The following is a 21,018-nucleotide window of genomic DNA, read 5'->3' on the forward strand; positions in this document are numbered from 1 at the left end:
TCACCAGAGAGATAACCATACCTCCTAACCCTGGGGAAGTGAGGACCGAAAATGTAGCCACATGGGATATACGTTCTCGCCCTTTAAAGGTGGAACGTAGGATGAGAACTTCTCGCCCTTTACTATTACGCCAAGCCCTATATATAGGCCCTCATTTAAATCATCACCCTACATACTCACCTACTTTCAGACTTAGACCTAGAACATCATCTTGTTAAGTGCATACCCTCTCAAGTCATTGCAGGTACACATGTAATTTGTCGTACTGAAGAATTTTTTAATGAAAGTTGTGCGGAGAATTGTGCGAGTAATCTAGATGAGATTCCTTCTTCTTACATAATATGTATGAGAAGTCAATATTTAGGAATATATTAGTGCACGTTGGAACATGGAAATCTACCCAAATATTTTTTTTAACATCGGAAAAACATTACAAAGAGAATGTACACATTAATACAAACTTGACAATTTTCACCAATAATTTTAAGCAATACTAGAACTAATCCTTATGCTTCAAACAATCCCTTCTAAATATGGTAGCTATATAATGCATATACTATTTTACATTACATAACTATATGCATCATTCATTCTTCTTTTTATTCGATTCAAATAAATCCAAGCCCAATTTTAGGTGTCATGAATCTCATTCCATTGAAATTTATCCTATTGTTATGTTTGAATGGCAAATTGCTATGCATTTTTGTTATAGTATGTTTCTTCTTTGGCATTGTTTGAGGTGAAACATACTTAGTTTTACTCAAAGGAAGATATATTGCTTTGTTTATATCCTCCACCAAATCTGTATTTGAATCAAATCTATTTTTGGAGTTGAAAAACATTTGAAAAACTTTCAAGCATGATAGATGAAGATGTTTGCTAGGCTTAGGCAAATCACATAATCCATCAATTAAAACAAGTTCAAGAAACTCTTTCTTCTTTTTCTCAACTATTTCTCTCACATAAGCAATGGAATCTTCAATATCAAATTCAGGATTCTCCATCAAGTTGACCAAAACAGAATTCAATTTCCCTTCTTCCTTTTCCTTCTGTAGAACCACATGAAAAGCATACCAAGTTAAATTAAATTAATATGAAGGGCTTAATTGCATGCTCCCTCCGTAACACTATATAAGCAAAAATTACTTTTTTATATTCATTGCATAATTAATGTATTTGGTCTATAATATAGACTAAATATATTAATTATGCAACGTACCTGGAAAAATATTTTTTACTTACATAGTGTTACGGAGGAAGTATTTGGTAGTCATATTTTATGTCACCCTCGGAACTCGTCCCCTTTTTAAAATCCAATTTTTTGGTTCCTCACTCAAATTTTTTAATCCAATCGTGATTTGACTAATTTTTTTTTATTGACGTGTCATACTTAAAATCAGTAGATTATAAAATCTATCTGAATGATTTCACATCAGAAGATTTTATGCCACGTCAATTAAAAAAAAACTTGTAATATCACAATTTTTTGAGTAAAAAACCTGAGTAAGGGAAAAAAAATAATTTTATAAAGGGGGAAATTTTCATAAGAGTGAAAATATGAGTCACAAAAATGCAATTAAGGTTAATCTTGTTTTATATATAAGCAAATATTCATTTTTCAGTGTCCCAAAAAAATAAATCCAGGTTTCATTAAATAACTAATGCATCTAGTTCATATTATAAACAAAATACATCAATTATTGTTATTTAATGAATCTGAAAAATGAATTTAGAGGAAATATTCAATATGTTTTTTTTCTTTCTTTTTTGGTAGCTTAACTAATTTACCTGATAACTCTCCACGTCATTTAATAAACGAGAAATGATCATTAGTAGATTTGTTATGGGTTCATAAGGTGTTAGCCTAAGTTTTTTTGCTGGTAAACTTGGCTTCAAAAAACATGAGGATGAAAGCACCAAAATATGTGATCCAATTGAAGTCATGCCTATTTTAAGGTAAGAATCAATGGATGGTTTGTGTCCATTTCTGCTCCATTTTGCCTCTATGAGCCATGCAAGGAAAGCTTCATACCACTTCACAAATGAAACACACATTTTAATTTATAAAGTTTATGTTTATAATATTTTGAAAAATACATATATAGGTAAAATTTGTAATACATACTAGATCTTTTAAGCTGTTTGAAATATCATAAGATGTTCCTTCTTGTTGAAGATATTTTCTAGAAGCTTCAATGACAAGATCATCAAGTGAATCAAATATAACTTTGCTGTGGCTGCCTAGGCCTTTGGCATCCCATCTATATTATTCCAAAAAGAAAGAGATTATGTTAAGTATACTTGTTAAATAGAATAATGATAATTAAACACAAAAGCCACTATCAAAGGTCATTCCAACCACTCAAACACAATGAAAATGTTGTTAGGAAGTTAATAGAACGAGAGTGGGTTTGATCTACTGAAAAATAAGGGATTGAACCAATTTTAGTTGTACTGTGATTAATTTTAAATTTGTTTCTGGAATTAGACAAACCAGGGGTCAAGGAACAAGACAAAAACTAAAAATATTGTCCCCAACTAAACTACGAGACAACTTTTTTCCACTACACAAGTTGTGTAATATACCAAAATATATTTCTTCACCGAGTATCGTACAAGACAAAATTGATTCAATACATCAAACTTTGTTCTGTGTTATTTTGTCCAATACTTAAGTTTTACGGATCAAACAGACCCTGAAATTAAAATTATAAAACTAGAAACAAACTTATAAAATGCATGTTGTAAGTTAATTTTTATAAATTCTCTCAAATATTTATACAAATACACATATCATAAGTTTAAATGAGCTTTAAAAAATTCTTTGAAACAATCTTTGAATATGTACCTTTGAATTGCATCTGTGAGAAATTCTAGTTCATTGAGAGACCCAGTGGTGTCAAAGAAATCATCGGCAACGGTGATTATAATTGCACTTTTAGCTACAAGCATTCTTACGTAAGAATCATGAGGAATGGATGTTAAAACAGCAGAAACAGCAAAGTAACAATAAGTGCTTTTTTCTCTTCCAAATCCCATATTACTAATTCCACATTTTTCAGCCCACCTACAATGTCAAATTAAAAATCAAATGTAATCCCATTAAGATTCAATTAAGTGTATTCATGTTTTGAAAATAGTAACTTAATTTCATGGTTAGGTAAAAGTAATTAATTATTGGAAATAGTATACTATACCTCTTCAGTTCCTTCAATTCATTTTTGTATAGCAATTGCTTAAACTCAAAGTTTAGAGTGGCAAGTTGTAGCAATTCATCGTTATAGAGATATGATACCCTACAAATAAAGATGTCTCTTATATTTGTTTATCAAAATGTGAAATAAATAAGTAGATGGAACTTGTACATGCACAATGTTGGATTTCAAGTGTGAATGGTTAAGTCTCACATCGACTATGAATCAAAAGAATGTTAAATTTATAAGAGAAATGACCTATTAACCTAACAAATGGTCCTAAAGCATTTGACTCGAGAAATTTCTCCCGAGCTTCCCCGGAACCCAACAAGTGGTATTAGAGCTTGGTTCGGCTTGGTGATCTTGGTGGGGAGTGAGAGTGGATCCTCACACTTGGGGGATATTGTTGGGTTACGAGTGTGAATGTTGGATTTGACCTGTTGTTTTTTCAGGGAGACTCCACATTCCCCAACACACGAGTCTGAATTGGATGCGCTAGAAACTGATGCAAGTACATTGATGTGATCGTTGGATTCAAGCTAGGTTTGAAATCTACTCGTTTTCTATACCATATATTTTGATGAAATGGCCACTGATATATTGACCGTGTGAATGCATGAGATTTTGAGTGCATATATATATGCAATCGGAATCCGTTTATACATGCACCATGTATGCGTGTACCTATTATATGATGTCTTTCCTTTCCATAAAGCATTGGCTTCGCTTTCTTCTATCCACATTCTGTGTTCTAAGTGATCCAGGCGAGCAAACCATGGAAAACTTAATTCGTGCTCTATCTGAAATGTGAAACATCAAAGTCTTTAAGTTAAAATCTTATTACTAGAGAGTTCAGAGATAGAGACGTAGTATGATTAATTAGTTTTGAAAAACACATGATAAGTAAGGTGTAAAGTTGAAAAACTTAAACTAGATTTGAATTTCCATTAATAAATATCAGTGTAACAGGTCAAGTCGTTGGTCAATCAGAAAAGACAAAACAGTAGTCGATGGATAGAGAGTCGATTTCATGTTGGTCAAAATAAGAATTTTTTTGTGTAATAAACTGATTTAAAGTGTGTTTTTTCAAAATTTAAAGTGGTATTTTCTTTTTTATTTTAAAAAGTTTAAATGAGTTAAATCCTAATCTAAACTTATCCCTATCATGAAAAATCTCAAAATTCAAATCAAGATATTGAACTTAAGTGGTTAATGAGTTTTGCTTAGGACAAATTGTCTGGGAACTTGAGTTTGACTCCTAATGGAAATAATTTTTGACTGAATTTTACTTACCTTGCGATCGAATTCTGGATTACCATACCCTTTTATAAGAACCAAGAGATTAAAAAAAATATCTCAAAACTCAAATAGCATCCATTAACAAGAGTTTGACTTTATCCTATCTTATATTTATTGTCAATTTATAAGAGTGACTGAGATAAATAAAAAACTGAAAAAGCTAATTAGTAAAATTCACTTATTAAATGAATAAAAAAAACACTTATTAAATAAATCTCATTAATATATTATTTAAGTTTATATTTCTCATAAATAAATAAAAAATATAGTAGTCCACAAATCATAGCTGAATTGGCAGAAATGACGAAATTGCTAGTGTTGAACGTTAGGACCGGAGTTCTAACTCAGATCGCTCCACTTTATGTGTGACTTTTCAATAGTTTTGTCATGTCGTCTATTAAAAAAATAGTAAATAGAGCAAATTCACTCAGCATTAACAAGGTCTTGACTTGGACAAATTAAAGTATATAAATAGACAAGCATGCATCACATTTAATGGAAGTTTAGACAATTTGACCTGTCGCAGCAATAAGCCTCCTTTTCTTGTTGAAACAATTTTGTCAAGTACTTTCCTAGAAAAAGCTCTAGCTTCATCTAGTTCATATTCTCCACTGAACATTAGGTTTGAGGCTCTGAACACGTGAAGCATTGCTCTTGAGAAGTGCTCATATTCTTTCTCAACCTCAGCTCCAATTTCAAAGTCATTTAGAAACCAACAAAACCGTACTGCATGTGTAAAACATACATAAAGTTTCCAACTGTAATCATTAAAAAAATACCTGATAAATCAGCTTATATTGAATCAGTTCACACGGTGGATAGGTTGACCGATTGAATTTGTAGTATTTGATAAAATTAATTTTTTTTGTTTACAATGAAGTTGATGATCGAACCTAGAACCTCTTGCATACTAACCAAACTTCTCACCACTAGACCAAACCTAGCTAGTACATAGGTAAAATTAACATTTAAACTAACTAGCATTTTTTGGATAGAATTTAAACTAACTAGCTTATAAATATATTTAATTATAATTATAATTGATTGTAATTAACGTCAAATACTAATCATTATAGCTAAAGTCAAATATTTTAATAGCACAAAATTAAAGATCATACATGGTGAGACTTTGAATCCATGTGTCCGCAGGATCTCAAATGCTAGACTATCTTTCTCAAGCCTCAAAGCATTCATATTCGATGCTTTTACCCGTGAATTTTGCTCCATATTATAGTTCCTACAATTAAAATACAATCGATTAGAAAAAATAATCTTGAAGGTGTACAACAATATTAAAACTCTTAGTACGAGTTTGACACTAATTTGGATCTCACAAGGTTCGACATATTATATTAGTCGCTGTAGTTGCATGTAGAAGATATCCGATTTATGGGAAAAAAATAAATATATACACTTGGATTATACCTATAAACTTGTGCCAAAAGGGTTTCAATCTCTCCCACAAAGTACTCTCCCAACCCAAACTTCTTAAGTTGGTTAGCAATGCATAGCTTTATAAAATCCTCATCCATTGGATATGCTTGTGGAACTGCTTGATACAAAAAAAGTCAATTAGTCAAACCTATTTTTCAGCATCTTGATTTAATAACATTTTAAGATCTTTAATAAGATTTTTTTTTGTACAAATCTTTAGTAAGATTTATATAGCTATTATGAAAAATATTGAAAATTAACCTGCTTTTGGGCATCTTTGTGCAATGGACTTTAAATATGTGAGGCACTCTTTATTTCCATAATCCATGAATGCTTTTGCAGTGGCAGAGGGTGATTGGAATAATGAACCATCTTCACTCAAATTCTTACATATATCTTTTTCATTAACATATTTTGGAGGCAAAGTTTCAAGATATGACAATATTGGAGGGTAACAATGGAAATCTTCGACAACTTCCTCCCTACATATTTATACAATGATAAGTTAATTAGTTCAACAAAAAAAAATTAGAATGTTTTTTTGTATTGTCAATTAATCATAGAATTCACTAAATATTTTATTTATTTCGATAAAATTCTCTATTTTACTAAAGATTTGTAGAATTCATATTTTAAAAAATAATTAGATTCATATTAAAAAAACACATCAATCAATCATAATAATTTTTTAAAGAAATTATAATCATTAATTATATATTATAAATATTTGATTTTAGATGTCATAAATAATTTAAAAGTTGCACAAGTTAACATATGATTGTTAATTTGACTAAATAAGATATTAACTTAATTATATTTTTGATCCCCCTATTTTATCATGTTCATGAAAATAGTTTTTTTTTTATTTTTAAAATCATATTTTTTTATTCTTCAATTATCACATTTGTTGCAATTTTGGCTTACTAGTTTTTTTTTTAATGGCAAATTGTTAGTTGTTAGTATATCACAATGTTGAACCTCCAACTCCTTAACCTCATAGTTCAACTAGCTTAATCAGTTGAACTACTAATTTCACCCCAATTTTGACTTACTATGATTGTTTGACGCAATTTTGATCATGAATAGAAAATACCAATTTTTCGGGTTTGTATGGATACATACCGGCTACTAACTTAATGAGAGATGAAATTTGGAATTGTGACGAAATAAATGTAGAATGAAAATTTCGAATTTTTTCCACCCGTCATAACAAAACGCTTAATAAAAATCAGCAAATTACTAGTATTATGCAATTTAGTAGTGTAATGTAAGTATACTTGTTAAGAAATACATAGGATTAAATTTAAAAATAAAAGCATATAAATGTAGGAGAAAGTATATACTTGAAAAGAAAAGTTTTGCGACGGTTATCAATATAGGATATGGTTTCCCTAGATGAGTCAGGGAAGATCACATCTAGACCCATGGTATCAGCAAGTTCAATCATAGAAGGCAAAACAATAGCTAGCCAACGAGGGCAATCTTCTTTAACTTCATTCATCAACTTATCAGCATTTGCATGAATAAATGACCGTCCTACAAATTCATCAATAAATCAAATATATATGTATTATTAAACTGATACAATTTTGTTAGTAGTAACTTATGAATTAACATAAAAACTTATTTATTTGCATAAATTATATATTTTTCATAACATCCTTTTTATCGGAACATACTTCCAATAACAAAAATACGACATGGTTTTCGAGACGTGGAAAAAAATTTAAAAAGTGCATGAATACATAGATTTATCGTATTTTTATTTGAAAATTTGTGTTGAAATAATATTTTTCTTTTCATAAACTCAAAAATCTGTCAATGTGAATCCAAACAGGGCCATATCAACACAAATAAGAACCTAGCTATAAGCCTATTTAAGTTTGTTATGAATTTTGTATTTTCATGCCAACTAACAAAAAGAATTTTCCTAACAATAATAAACTGTTGAAACAAACAAATATTACCTTTATCTACCATTGATGTGCCAATGTTCCACTTTTTTAGTGCAACCATGGAAACAATTGTTGTTGGAAGACATTCAATGGTGTCACTCTCTCCCCAAAATCCTTCAGGTTTTTGATTTTTTATCAACCAATCCAAATAATTTTTGAACATAGGTTGTGAAGGATATTTAGAATCAGGAATCATTGCTAACCATGCAGTGTCATAAGTTGAAGGGCTTACAAAAGAATAGAGATCAAAATTTGATGAGAATATTTTTTTCTTAATTTTTTGAACTCTACGTTCAATGCATGATAAGGGAAGTTCCATTTAGAAATTAAGCAAGGATGTAGAATACTTAATTAAATTTTGCAATATATAGCTTGATGAGTAATACTATATGGTTAATGTTGTATTTATAGTGTTGTTTGTATTAGATTTATTTTAGGCCTTGTTATTATTTATTTTTTTTGAAGGAATTAGGCCTTTTTTTTTTGGTACATGGAATTAGGCCTTGTTATTATTGTATAGTACAACATGTGTTTTATGCATTGGGATTAATCAAAATATATGTTCACACGTCACATAATTCATTCTCATATGCATGCATGTGCATGAGTGGTTATATAAAATCGGCGCCCACAACTGTCAGTTATATATGTTTCATGACTTGTCTTGTCTATATTCAGTTAGTTCATTTTTATTTTTCTTTGTTTTTGTGTCTCTATCTTTCATATTAATTGTGAAAATTTGAAAGTTCAACTCCATGATCAATACAAACAAGTTCACAGAAGCAATATGTCATAGGCGCGGTTTGAGCTTAACAAGTAGAGGCATGGGCGGATCTACAACCCAGCCAGCTCGAACACTTGTCCAGACTCTGATAAAAAATTTGATATTTTAAGAGTTAGTTTAGAGTAAAATTGAGATTTTTAGAGATTAATTTAAGACAAAATTGAGATTTTTTTCTTTGTTTAAAACTTAGACTTTACCCATATTTTATAAATTTTATGGCTTCGCCACTGAATAGCTAGTTTCATGTTTGTTTAAAACCAGAGAGAAAGAAATAGGCGCAGAAAGAGTAAAAACTAATATTCACCAAAAACCAGTGGTTTACAAGCTTTATAGTTTCATGCTTACAATCTAACTAACAATGGGAAGTTACAATCATAACTGCACTAACTAATCCTAAGAATTATAGTTAGACTAACATCTATTACTTGTGTGACAAGTAACAAACTAACTAACTGAATATTAACTACTATCATTAACATTAATCTTTTAGTGAATTAGTAGCGTTGAGAATGTTGGTAACACGACTCTCTTTTTAAAAAACCTACGAGTTCAGATTTTGGATTCGTTTATTTGCAAGGTAAACCAAAGTTCTTATGAAAAAAATTGAGTGTCTTAATTGCTTTTCAATTCAGGATTAATATTATAGAAGATCCAAAATATAAGAGAGTAGGACATAGTACCTTAGGTGTTTACAACATATACTAGTTTGGTTTTTAGAACAAAAAACATTCGAGCAATAAGATTAAGGTTCCATTTAGTTTACATCTATAGAACTATATTGGTACATGTTGGACCACAAATTTTGACCATCCATCAGATTTATGTCCCTTCACCATCATGGCCAAAGAGACATATATAGACATGGCAGGACTTTATGTGTCCATACTTAATATAGGGCAGGGCAATTAATACGAAAGATGTAGGTATCTACCTAGGAAAGATATGTATGTAGGTATCTTCCAAGCTGCATCCTGTCCCTACACAGATATTTTTAGAGGGTGGAGTTGACTTGGGTTCGCATGATAAACAACAACAAAGAAACAGGAACTGGTATTGGATTACTAGAAATTTTTGTTATTGTTGTGATTCTGCATAAAAATTGTTAAATAGATTTTCTGGGTTGGTCTAGTGTATCGGCTTGAGACTTGGGAGTGTGCTCCTTCTTAAGATCTCAAGTTCGATTCTCTCTAGTGCCAATTTGGATGAGCTAATTTAGTTTCTTCAAAAAAAAAAAAAAAACTGGGAGTGTATCTGGTGAGAACTTATAATTATTGTGAGAAACGAGAATTATTAATAATAACCATCAAATTTAACTAACGCATTAGATTAAATGGGGTGTATTGGATTGAGATTTCAAAAGACTATTTTGACAAAATTTTTTTTGAAGATTTTAAAAGATTTTGTTGGATTGTATTGATTTCGTGAGATTTTGACTTTTTACAATCAAAATTCTTAACACAAGATTTCAATAGATTATATTGATTTTGTGGGATTTTATATTTATGGATTTTTAGGGGGGTGTATTGGATTTGGATTTCAAAACACTATTTTGACAAAAAAAATCTTGAAGATTTTAAAAAATTTTGTGAAATTGTATTGATTTTGTGAGATTTTCAAAGACTTTTTACCATCAAAATTCTTAACACAAGATTTCGATGGATTGTATTGATTTTGTGGGATTTTAAATTTATGGATAAGGGGGTTATTGGATTGGGGTTTCAAAACACTATTTTGACAAAAAAAAATCTTGAAGATTTTAAAAGATTTTCTGGGATTGTATTGATTTTGTGAGATTTTCAAAGACTTTTTGAAAAAACATTTTACAATCAAGGTTCTTAACACAAGATTTCAATGGATTGTATTGATTTTGTCGGATTTTATATTTATGGATTTTAAAATCAAGATTCTTATCATATTCTTTTTGTAAAATCCAGTTTTTAGTTTTTTTTTTTTTTTTGGGTTTTCACCACCAGTTTAATCTGGTTCGGGAGTCAGTTCTGGCATCAAGTGGTTTCAACCCCCTCCCGATCGCAGTTGCGGGGATCGAACCGCGGTCCTCCCTACCAAATTCAGCGACAATCACTACTGAACCAACTAAAATCCAGTTTTTAGATCATACCTTTGTGCATATTATGCTTCGTACCACTAAGCATTTCCCTAAAATTAAATAAAATAATACAACACACATCTTTAATTAATACTACTAGTATGTCATAATTCCAATTTTCAACTAGTTATCATCAATATGAAATCTTTAAGATGTATGCACAGCTAGGTGTAAGCCTTTAAGATGCTTTGAATTGAGGTAGAACCAGTTTTGTTCTAAAACAAAAGGTGGTTTTTGGGAAGAATAGGCGGTGTAACATAGACATAATTTTCCATTTATTTGAAATTGAGTGACAAAAATGAACATCAAAACTGAACTGTTTCGTCGAATTTCGTTGGAGAGCATTTCGTCCTATATAGCAATTTTGTAGTTTTTAAATAAATCTGCAAAGAGATTCAATTTTAAATTATCTTACTATCTTAGTGTTTTTTGTACTATACCGAAAATTACATAACCCTTGTTTTAGTATTCTCTCCGTCCAAAATCTTTGATCATTTTTCATTTCGAGAGTCTATTTTCTCTTTATTAACAAGTAAAATTAACACAAATTTTAAAAAATCAAAATAAAAATGTTTTGAGAGAGTAAATATACCCATTTTATATGTTTTGTTTTATAATTTGAAATATTAATTTTATCATTTCCTATTATATCTTAATTATTTATTATTCTCTCTTATTCTTCAACTCTTGTAATTAATTATTTTTCTCATAATGAGAATATGAAAACATTGTTTCTTCACTTGCTAATTTGGGTTTTCTAAAGATGAACCCCTAATTTTGCAGCCTAATGACACATCACTTTGGGTGATTCTGACCAAATGTGCCACATCAGTAGCAATGTATGCACAATTAATAATTTTTTTTTTGTCAAAAGTTAATTAAAAATACCAATATGACAATTGAAAGTAAAGTTAAGAAACCAATGTATAATATTAATTAAGGGAGAAAAACGAAATTAATAAATAAATTAAAGGACTAAAAGTCCAATTTAGCCTATTTATTAATGAAAAACTTTAGCTTCTAATTAACAAAAAGTTTGGGGGTATAGGAGAGTTTTTCTATTTTTCTAACACTTAATGATATCGAATGGATTATCATTCACGGATTTTTCTCTTCGCATCTCCCATGTTTCTTTTCTATCTCCCAGGTTTCTATTTTTTTTTCTTGGATAAATATTTCGGAACGCGTTTTCCGAATTTTTTTTGCCTTGGAAAAATCTTCGTAATGTGTTTTCTGAAATTTTTTTCGAATTTGAAATAGAAAAACTTTGGAAAATGCGTTCCGAAGTTTTTATAAAAGGGCAAAAATAAAAAATTGGAGGGTAGCAAAGAAAGAAGGGAGGTGGGAAGAGAAATATTCATCACTCACTAATTAACTGCAAGCCCAAAAGATCGTGATACCAAAGAAAAACATAAGGCCCACCGTTGGGGATTTACGAAAAGAAAACACAGCATTTGATATTCTCATCCATTTGTTTTTATGAGGCATATTCTACCCCTCCCTTGATAATTAAAAAGTATTTTATCGAATAATCATCAAGAATAAGCTGCATAAGTAAATATGCATGTGGTATGCACAATTAATTTGTAATAAACTTTTATTTTACATACATATAGTTTGTTCTTATTAGTTGATGAGTAAATACCCAAATTATGAAGGGTAAATTAGAAAGAAAAAAAACTTTTGTTTTTTGTTTCTTATAAAATGCAAGTAGTTGCTAAACAATCTTTTTCATCCACTATACGGAGTATAATATAATATATTTATATACATTGTACAATTTGGATTTTCTAAAGATGAACCCCTAATTTTGCAGCCTAATGACACATCACTTTGGGTGATAATTAACCATAGCCATTCAATCTTAAATGAATGGTCGAGATTGTTTATAGTTGTTTTATTAACCATGCGATTGAAATCGTCCGATGTAGAATGTGATACCTCATTTCGATGCATAGCCCTTTCTTTCATCAGTATGGGGCTGATTGAAGCCAGTATGAGGAGCCCTTCTTAAAGACCTAGTTTCAGGGTGTAAGGGAGAGAGGGTTGCTTACTACTTGTTAAAAGAGAAAGCAGCGACAAAAACACAACTGTAATGGTGCCCCTCACTACAAGATTAACTTTGACATCGCTCCTGCAACAGCAATTATGATAGACATTTCACCACCTGAAGGAAAGAAGAAATGCCGGATGGATTCCCTTCCATTACTAGATGGAAGACTTAGAAGAAAGCTAAGTCAACCGGCTTCGGGAATGGAGCTAGACCTGCAACCGCTTTCACTCGATCTACGACTTCGAAGACATCTTACTGGTTAAACTATATTAAATATTTATGACTACTGTATCTAATCTTGATCCGTAAAAAATGAGGTACAAGAACGACATTTTTTGTTGTTGTTAAGTTGCTTAGTATCTAGAAATTCCACTTTCAGGTAAATAAATGGATGTCCGAGATTCAAACCCCGACCCCTACCTATATAATGCGATGTTCATATCAACTGAGCCAAGTTTATGTGTGACACATGCTTTAAGAATATATGTCTAACATAATATTAGTACTATTATTAACTTGTTTAAAAAATATTAGTATTATTAATTATAATTATTATTGAAATTTGAAAGATACAAAACGTATTTTTTATGAGATAACAATTTCCTGAATTTTTATTGCATAATGATATATACAATCCGGTATACGCCCATTAGACCATATATTAACGGATCTTTTCCGTAACCTTAAATATTAAAATTAAATCAAACAATATTATGCCCCTAATATAGATTTAGAAGGCAACTTTGATATTTAAACCATCTTTTAGAAGTAGCCCAGAATTTGCAGGTTAAACTTCCTGGCATTGATACTAGGAAAATTGGTTTGAAATTTCATTTTGGTTTAGCACGAATCATGCATTCACAGAACCACAACCCACTTGAATTGCTTTGAAACCCACAGCGTTTTTTTTTTTTCCTTTCTGAGAGTTCAAATTTTTCTTTGTAAAATAAACATGACGAGTTAATCTTCTTAGACAATAACCATTTTCACGAGACATGTGTACACTTTCAAAAATGTTGTTTGCCCTCAATAAGTTTATATTAAAGATCCTTTGTTTCGGGCTCGCCAAAGCATTCTTACTACCACGTCCCATACCAAAAGCACTGCCTTAAAAAGCTTGTTTCACTTTTATGAACGGCGCTAAGAAGCTCACGAATGTAACATAGATGAGATGCTCTATGGCAAGACTGTGATCAAGTTAAACCGTCAGTGCACCTTAGTCCACATCTCCCACGTAATCAGACAAGTAATAAGAACATGGTTTTCTGATTCGGAGATCCCCTCACCATAGAAGCACGAAGCCCCTTCCCCATTCGAAAGGATATATTTCTCGATAAGCTTGATTGACCCTGTTGTTTTTGATATTGAAAAAATAATTTTTTAAAAAATTAGAACTGAAGATTTTATTGGCTGAGTCGCGTACTAGGTCGCTCTCTTTAAGACGTTTCGCGGTACTGCTTAAATTGTGCAAAGCAGACAATCCAACCGCGTCGTCCCCAGGATAAAACAGCCCTGTTCAACACAGAACCGATCAATTACTGCACTGTAATGATCGGAGAAGGAACACCTTCTTGAATGGTTCTACAAAACCACTCGAAAATTGATACAACAATATCAATCTCACTGATATAACAATATCAGTGCTGGTACAACAATACCAGTTCACAAAACCAATGAAACACAGCAGGAAACTAATAATATTTTGGTGAAGAAAATTTGGAGAAGAGAGAGTTATATGAATTGTATATGAGTTGTTTTGTTGTCGTGTATGTATTCAAAATGAAGAAGCAGACTTGATTATATGGTTAGCACTCAAGCAAATAATGATCATTATGTAAGGATTAATTGGAGGACAACCAAATAGTAACGCAGGGAACATGCAATATGTGAGGATTAATTGAATTCATTTTGGATCCGTTAAAGAAACAATGAGCAGATTGGAAGGAGCTGGCACCATGATGCCACCGGTCAAACAAGAATCAAGTTTCTCATTCAAATTAATTAATCAAAAATTAATTAATTTTGTGACTAAAAAAAAAATAATGTTTCACCTAGTCACTTTGGGATATAAATATATACACACTACTAAAGAGAGTGTTCTTATTAATGTAGGACATTTCCCACTTTTTTTAATTCACACTCCTTAGTTCCAAGTCCTACAAGACCAATGTGTTCATCCCATTTCCAATCACAATGTTTCAACTTCCACACTTAAATGAACACTACTATGTTCATTTTCCAACAATCCCCCACTTGAATTTAAAAAAGTGTTTCAAAGGTTTCTAAAAGATTGCGCATAAGCAAAGGTGTCTATGACTTGAACCTTTGCATAGCGAGTAAGAGCCCGATTTAGCAAGAGTGACACTTGTCTTGAACTCTATCTCAGATTTTTCTCAAACCCGCACACAACCTTTCCACAAGGTGTTTCTTAATATCTCGTGCTTTTAATGGCCCTGCACGTTAATCCCGGTTTCATGAACGCTCTAGGAATTCGCCTCTAAATTCCATAGGATCCGGCCTCAGTTCCACATTCATATAGGTGAGTCTATCAAGAGTACTCCTGAAGCTCGGTACTCCACTCATACAGAGTATAGATCTCATTAAGAGTTTCAACTCATCCTTTCGCTTTCAGGAATCATGCTTTTCTTATTTTTATTTGCATGATCATCATTAACTTCTCACGACTTGTTATTACCCATTGAACCTAATTCTTGGGATCTCCAGTCTTTTAGGTTGGGTTTCCATCATGAGAAATTCATATAGGCATTAGTCCCATCTTTTTAGATGTATTATGGACTTTCTCTCTAGCTAGTCCTTTCGTCAAAGGATCCGCTAAATTTTCGTCAGTGCGTACATGATCCACTCTCACAGCACCTTTAGTGATCATCTCTCTCACTGTGCTGTGCTTACGTCTTATTTGACGTTTCTTGCCATTATAGAATCGATTCTCAATTTTAGCAATAGCCGCGGTACTATCGCAGTGGATCAACACAGCTGGCATAGGTTTTTCCCACAAGGGAATCTCAGATAGCAAGCATCTCAACCAACTTGCTTCTTCACTAGCAGTGGCAAGCGCTATCATTTCAGACTCCATAGTGGACTGAGCCAATATAGTCTGTTTCTTTGATTTCCATGACACAGCTCCTCCAGCTATATTGAATATATAGCCACTAGTCGCTTTGGAATCATCCGACAAGGTGTTCCAATCAGCATCACTATACCCTTCAAGTACAGGAGGAAATCTCTGATAATGCAATCCAAGATTCATGGTCCTTTTAAGGTACCTCATGACTCTCTCAATGGCTTGCCAATGCTCATTACTGGGCCTACTAGTAAACCTGCACAACAGTCCGACGACATATGCTATGTCGGGTCTGGTACAATCAGTGGCATACCTAAGACTGCCAATGATGCTCGCATATTCAGTTTGTCTTACGCTTTCACCAGTGTTCTTAAACAATTTTACACTGGGATCATACGGCGTACAAGCAGGTTTACAGTCAAAGTAATTATATTTCTTTAGAATCTTTTCCACATAGTGGGATTGATCTAAAGTTATTCCCTCCTTTGACCTAGTGATCTTGATCCCAAGAATCACACTTGCCTCTCCGAGGTCTTTCATATCAAAGTTGTTACACAACAATGATTTCACTGCGTTTACAGCAGTCATGTTTGATCCAAAGATGAGTAAATCGTCTACATAGAGACATACAATAGTGCAAATGTCATTTTCATATTTATAATAAATGCATTTGTCACTTTCATTCACTTTGAATCCGTTTGAGATCATCAAATCATCAAACTTTACATGCCATTGTTTTGGCGCTTGTTTAAGTCCATACAAGGACTTATCTAACTTACAGACCTTATGTTCTTGTCCATGTATTACAAATCCTTCAGGTTGTTCCATATAGATTTCTTCTTCTAAGTCACCATTTAAAAAAGCAGTTTTAACATCCATTTGGTGTACTTTTAGATTATAAATAGCGGCAATTGAAAATAGTACCCTTATGGATGTTATTCGAGTGACCGGAGAAAAAGTATCGAAGAAATCTATATTTTCTCTTTGTCTAAAACCTTTGGCCACAAGGCGAGCCTTGTATTTATCAACAGTGCCATCGGGTTTTAGCTTTTTTTTCAAAATCCATTTACAACCAATTGGTTTGCAACCAGGAGGCAACTCTACTAAGTGCCAGGTCCCGTTAGATTCAAGAGATTCCATCTCATCATTTATAGCTTCTTGCCATAAATCTGCATCCAAAGATGACAAGGCATCTTGAAGACTCGTAGGGTCTTCTTCTAAAGAATATACCGAATAATCCGGTCCATAATCTTTAGGTACTCTTACTCTTTTACTTCTTCGAAGTTCAATTTCTTTGTTGCTCTCAAAATTTCTTATCACAGGAATGTGACTTGATTCGGTGCCCCCACTATTTGTGGATTCATTGCCCCCACTATTTCTTGATTTAAAAGGAAATTTATCTTCATAGAAATCAGCATCAACCGATTCTATGGTAACTTTAGCATTTAGGTCAAAAAACCTATAAGCCTTACTGTTTGCCGCATAGCCAATGAAGACACACTCATAGGCACGACTAGCGAGTTTAACCCGCTTTGGATCCGGTATCCTGACATAAGCTAGACATCCCCAAGTTCTCAAATAAGACAAGTTAGGTTGTCTTTTCTTTAATATCTCATAAGGTGAGACCACATTATTAGCCTTGGGGATTCTATTCAGGACATAGCAAACAGTCAATATAATTTCCCCCCACCAGTGTGAGGCAGCACCAGAATGGAGCATACTAGCTACAACTAGTTCAGTAAGAGTTCTATTTTTTCTTTCTGCTTTACCATTCATTTCAGGTGAATATGGCGCAGTCATTTCGTGTATAATTCCATGTTGTTTATAAAATTCATTGCACAAAATAGAATCATACTCAGTTCCCCTATCACTACGAAGCCTTTTAATTTTCTTACTAAATTGATTTTCAATTTCAGTCACAAAAATTTTAATCATATCAAGCGCTTCACTTTTATTCTTTATTAGATATACAACAGTATAATCAGAGCAATCGTCGATAAAAGTGATAAAATATCGTTTACCATTTCTAGTTAAAGTTCCATCAAGTTCACATATATCAGAATGAATTAAATCTAATGGTTCAGATTCTCTAATAACTGATTTATGTGAAGTTTTAGTTATTTTCGCTTGACTACAAAATTCACATTTTTTTATGTTGTTATTATTATTATTATTATTAAACTTTGGAATTAATCCTACGTTGCTTAGATTAAACATAGATTTTTTTCCAACATGACAAAGTCTAGCATGCCAAATATTAAAATCACACACATAGTAAACGGAAGGAGAAATTTTATTCAAATCAACATTAAGCTTAAACATGCCATCAGTGGCGTACCCTTTTCCAATAAAAATACCATTCTTAGTGATGGTGTACAAATTTGCCCCAATATTCTGATTAAACCCAGCCTTATTAAGAAGAAAACCAGAAACTAAATTCTTTCTCATGTCAGGCACATGCATGACATCCTTCAAAATCAGAGTCTTTCCAGATGTGAACTTCAATTCAACATCCCCAATACCAGCAACATCAGAAGTGTGAGCATTACCCATTTGCACCTTCTTATTTTCAGCAGCCGTGTATGTCTTAAACATAGCACGTTCAAAACAGATATGGCGTGTAGCGCCAGTATCTATCCACCAACCATCAGTACCACCAATCATATTGATTTCGGTGATCATAGCCACATATGGCTCTTCAGTCACGTTAACTTGTGCATTAGAGGTAGCACCAAGTTTTTTCCTGAGTCTACAAGTTTTAGCATAATGACCAGGTCTACCACAAGTGAAACATGTTACACCACTTGCACCATTGTCATTTCTTGGTGGCTGCTGCTGAGCATTATGGGCCCTTGAAGGGTTACCATTCTTATTTCGGTTCATTTGACCACGGTTCTGATTCTTTAATTGTTTGCCTTTAGGCTTCAGAACCGCACCGAAATTCTTTTTGTTACCGGTGACCACATAGGCCTTTTCTTCTTCTTTCTGATCTTGTCTCCTGGATTCCTCCTCAATTCGGAGGCGGGTAATCAGACTTTCAATAGAAAATTCTTTTGTTTTATGCCGAAGTTGGTTTTTGAATTCTTTCCAACTCGGGGGCAGTTTGTCAATCATCACTGCAATTTGAAATTGTTCATCAAGAGGCATACCTTCAATTATGATTTCATGTGCAATTTTCTGGAGCTCATGGGATTGCGCCTCCACAGATCTTTCATCCACCATCTGGTACTTCAGGTACCTACTAACGGCATACTTCTTCACACCAGCCTCCTCAGTATCATACTTCTTTTTCAGCGCCTCCCAAACATCTTTAGCACGGTTGTATGTACTATAATAGTCATACAAATCATCACAGAGACCATTTATGATATAGCGTTTGCATAAATAATCATTATGCAACCATATTTGTTGTTCCTTTTTCAGTTGAAGCTCTTGGGCGTTAATTTGTGCTGCAGGATCAATCGAATCCTTTTCTTTTTGTTTTTCAGCATCAAATTTTTCACCGTTTTCACCATTGATGGCGAGAGTTTGATTTGTTCCTGAACTTGAACCAGCAGAAACAACAAGAGGCATCTCATCACTTAAAACGTAGACAACTTTTTTTAAGGTTAAGAAGAAAAACATTTTCTGTTGCCAACGTTTGAAGTGGAGTCCTTCAAACTTAAACGGTCTTTCAGTTGCACCAACAACCGAATTGCCAATAACATCTTCAGTATCCATAGCAGTTTTGAAAACGTCTTAAAATTGTTGTTTTTGATATTGAAAAAATAATTTTTTAAAAAATTAGAACTGAAGATTTTATTGGCTGAGTCGCGTACTAGGTCGCTCTCTTTAAGACGTTTCGCGGTACTGCTTAAATTGTGCAAAGCAGACAATCCAACCGCGTCGTCCCCAGGATAAAACAGCCCTGTTCAACACAGAACCGATCAATTACTGCACTGTAATGATCGGAGAAGGAACACCTTCTTGAATGGTTCTACAAAACCACTCGAAAATTGATACAACAATATCAATCTCACTGATATAACAATATCAGTGCTGGTACAACAATACCAGTTCACAAAACCAATGAAACACAGCAGGAAACTAATAATATTTTGGTGAAGAAAATTTGGAGAAGAGAGAGTTATATGAATTGTATATGAGTTGTTTTGTTGTCGTGTATGTATTCAAAATGAAGAAGCAGACTTGATTATATGGTTAGCACTCAAGCAAATAATGATCATTATGTAAGGATTAATTGGAGGACAACCAAATAGTAACGCAGGGAACATGCAATATGTGAGGATTAATTGAATTCATTTTGGATCCGTTAAAGAAACAATGAGCAGATTGGAAGGAGCTGGCACCATGATGCCACCGGTCAAACAAGAATCAAGTTTCTCATTCAAATTAATTAATCAAAAATTAATTAATTTTGTGACTAAAAAAAAAATAATGTTTCACCTAGTCACTTTGGGATATAAATATATACACACTACTAAAGAGAGTGTTCTTATTAATGTAGGACATTTCCCACTTTTTTTAATTCACACTCCTTAGTTCCAAGTCCTACAAGACCAATGTGTTCATCCCATTTCCAATCACAATGTTTCAACTTCCACACTTAAATGAACACTACTATGTTCATTTTCCAACAGACCCTCATTGGGAGACAACAAAGAAGGTTCCCAACTATCCCAACCTTGTGCGATAACATCAAACAACACCAATTCCCGAGCAGACAAAGATGGAGGGAATTTTTTATGAAGATGCAGATAATTAGAACTAACCGTATAAACACCTCCGATGATATAAGACAAAAATCCCTCATCTTTGAAATTGTAATTATTTCAATTACCACCCTTAGATCCCTAAACTAAAGATGTCCTCCACTTGAGACGCCAATACCCCACCACCCCTTGTTCCACCCCCAAATCCACCAAATCTTTCCACCCCCTTAATTAATAATATAATAATTTCCCCATCTCCATATTTTTTAAAAGTTAGAATGTGAGAATGTAGTGTGCACAATGAATAGAGTTTTGATAATTTTCATTTCTCATTTCAGTCGGTAAACAAATACATAAATACTATCATATATATGTTGAAGAGCTGTACAATTTATTGA

General features: G+C 32.6%; 1 protein-coding gene across 1 annotated transcript; it reads right to left on the reverse strand.

Annotated features, from left to right (window-relative positions):
• Positions 1–397: 397 nt before the first annotated feature.
• Positions 398–8,238, reverse strand: LOC123908777 ((E,E)-geranyllinalool synthase). Its single transcript, XM_045959506.1, has 12 exons — positions 7,895–8,238; positions 7,271–7,463; positions 6,189–6,409; positions 5,919–6,042; positions 5,612–5,730; positions 5,011–5,219; positions 3,879–3,994; positions 3,198–3,296; positions 2,849–3,067; positions 2,126–2,261; positions 1,789–2,034; positions 398–1,049 (listed from the first exon to the last, which is right to left on the reverse strand). Exons 1-12 carry the CDS (start codon positions 8,199–8,201, stop codon positions 609–611), a joined length of 2,430 nt encoding a protein of 809 aa, XP_045815462.1. The 5' UTR covers positions 8,202–8,238; the 3' UTR covers positions 398–608.
• Positions 8,239–21,018: the final 12,780 nt, after the last annotated feature.

This window comes from Trifolium pratense, linkage group LG2 (assembly GCF_020283565.1).
Source record: "Trifolium pratense cultivar HEN17-A07 linkage group LG2, ARS_RC_1.1, whole genome shotgun sequence".
NCBI lineage: Eukaryota > Viridiplantae > Streptophyta > Magnoliopsida > Fabales > Fabaceae > Trifolium > Trifolium pratense.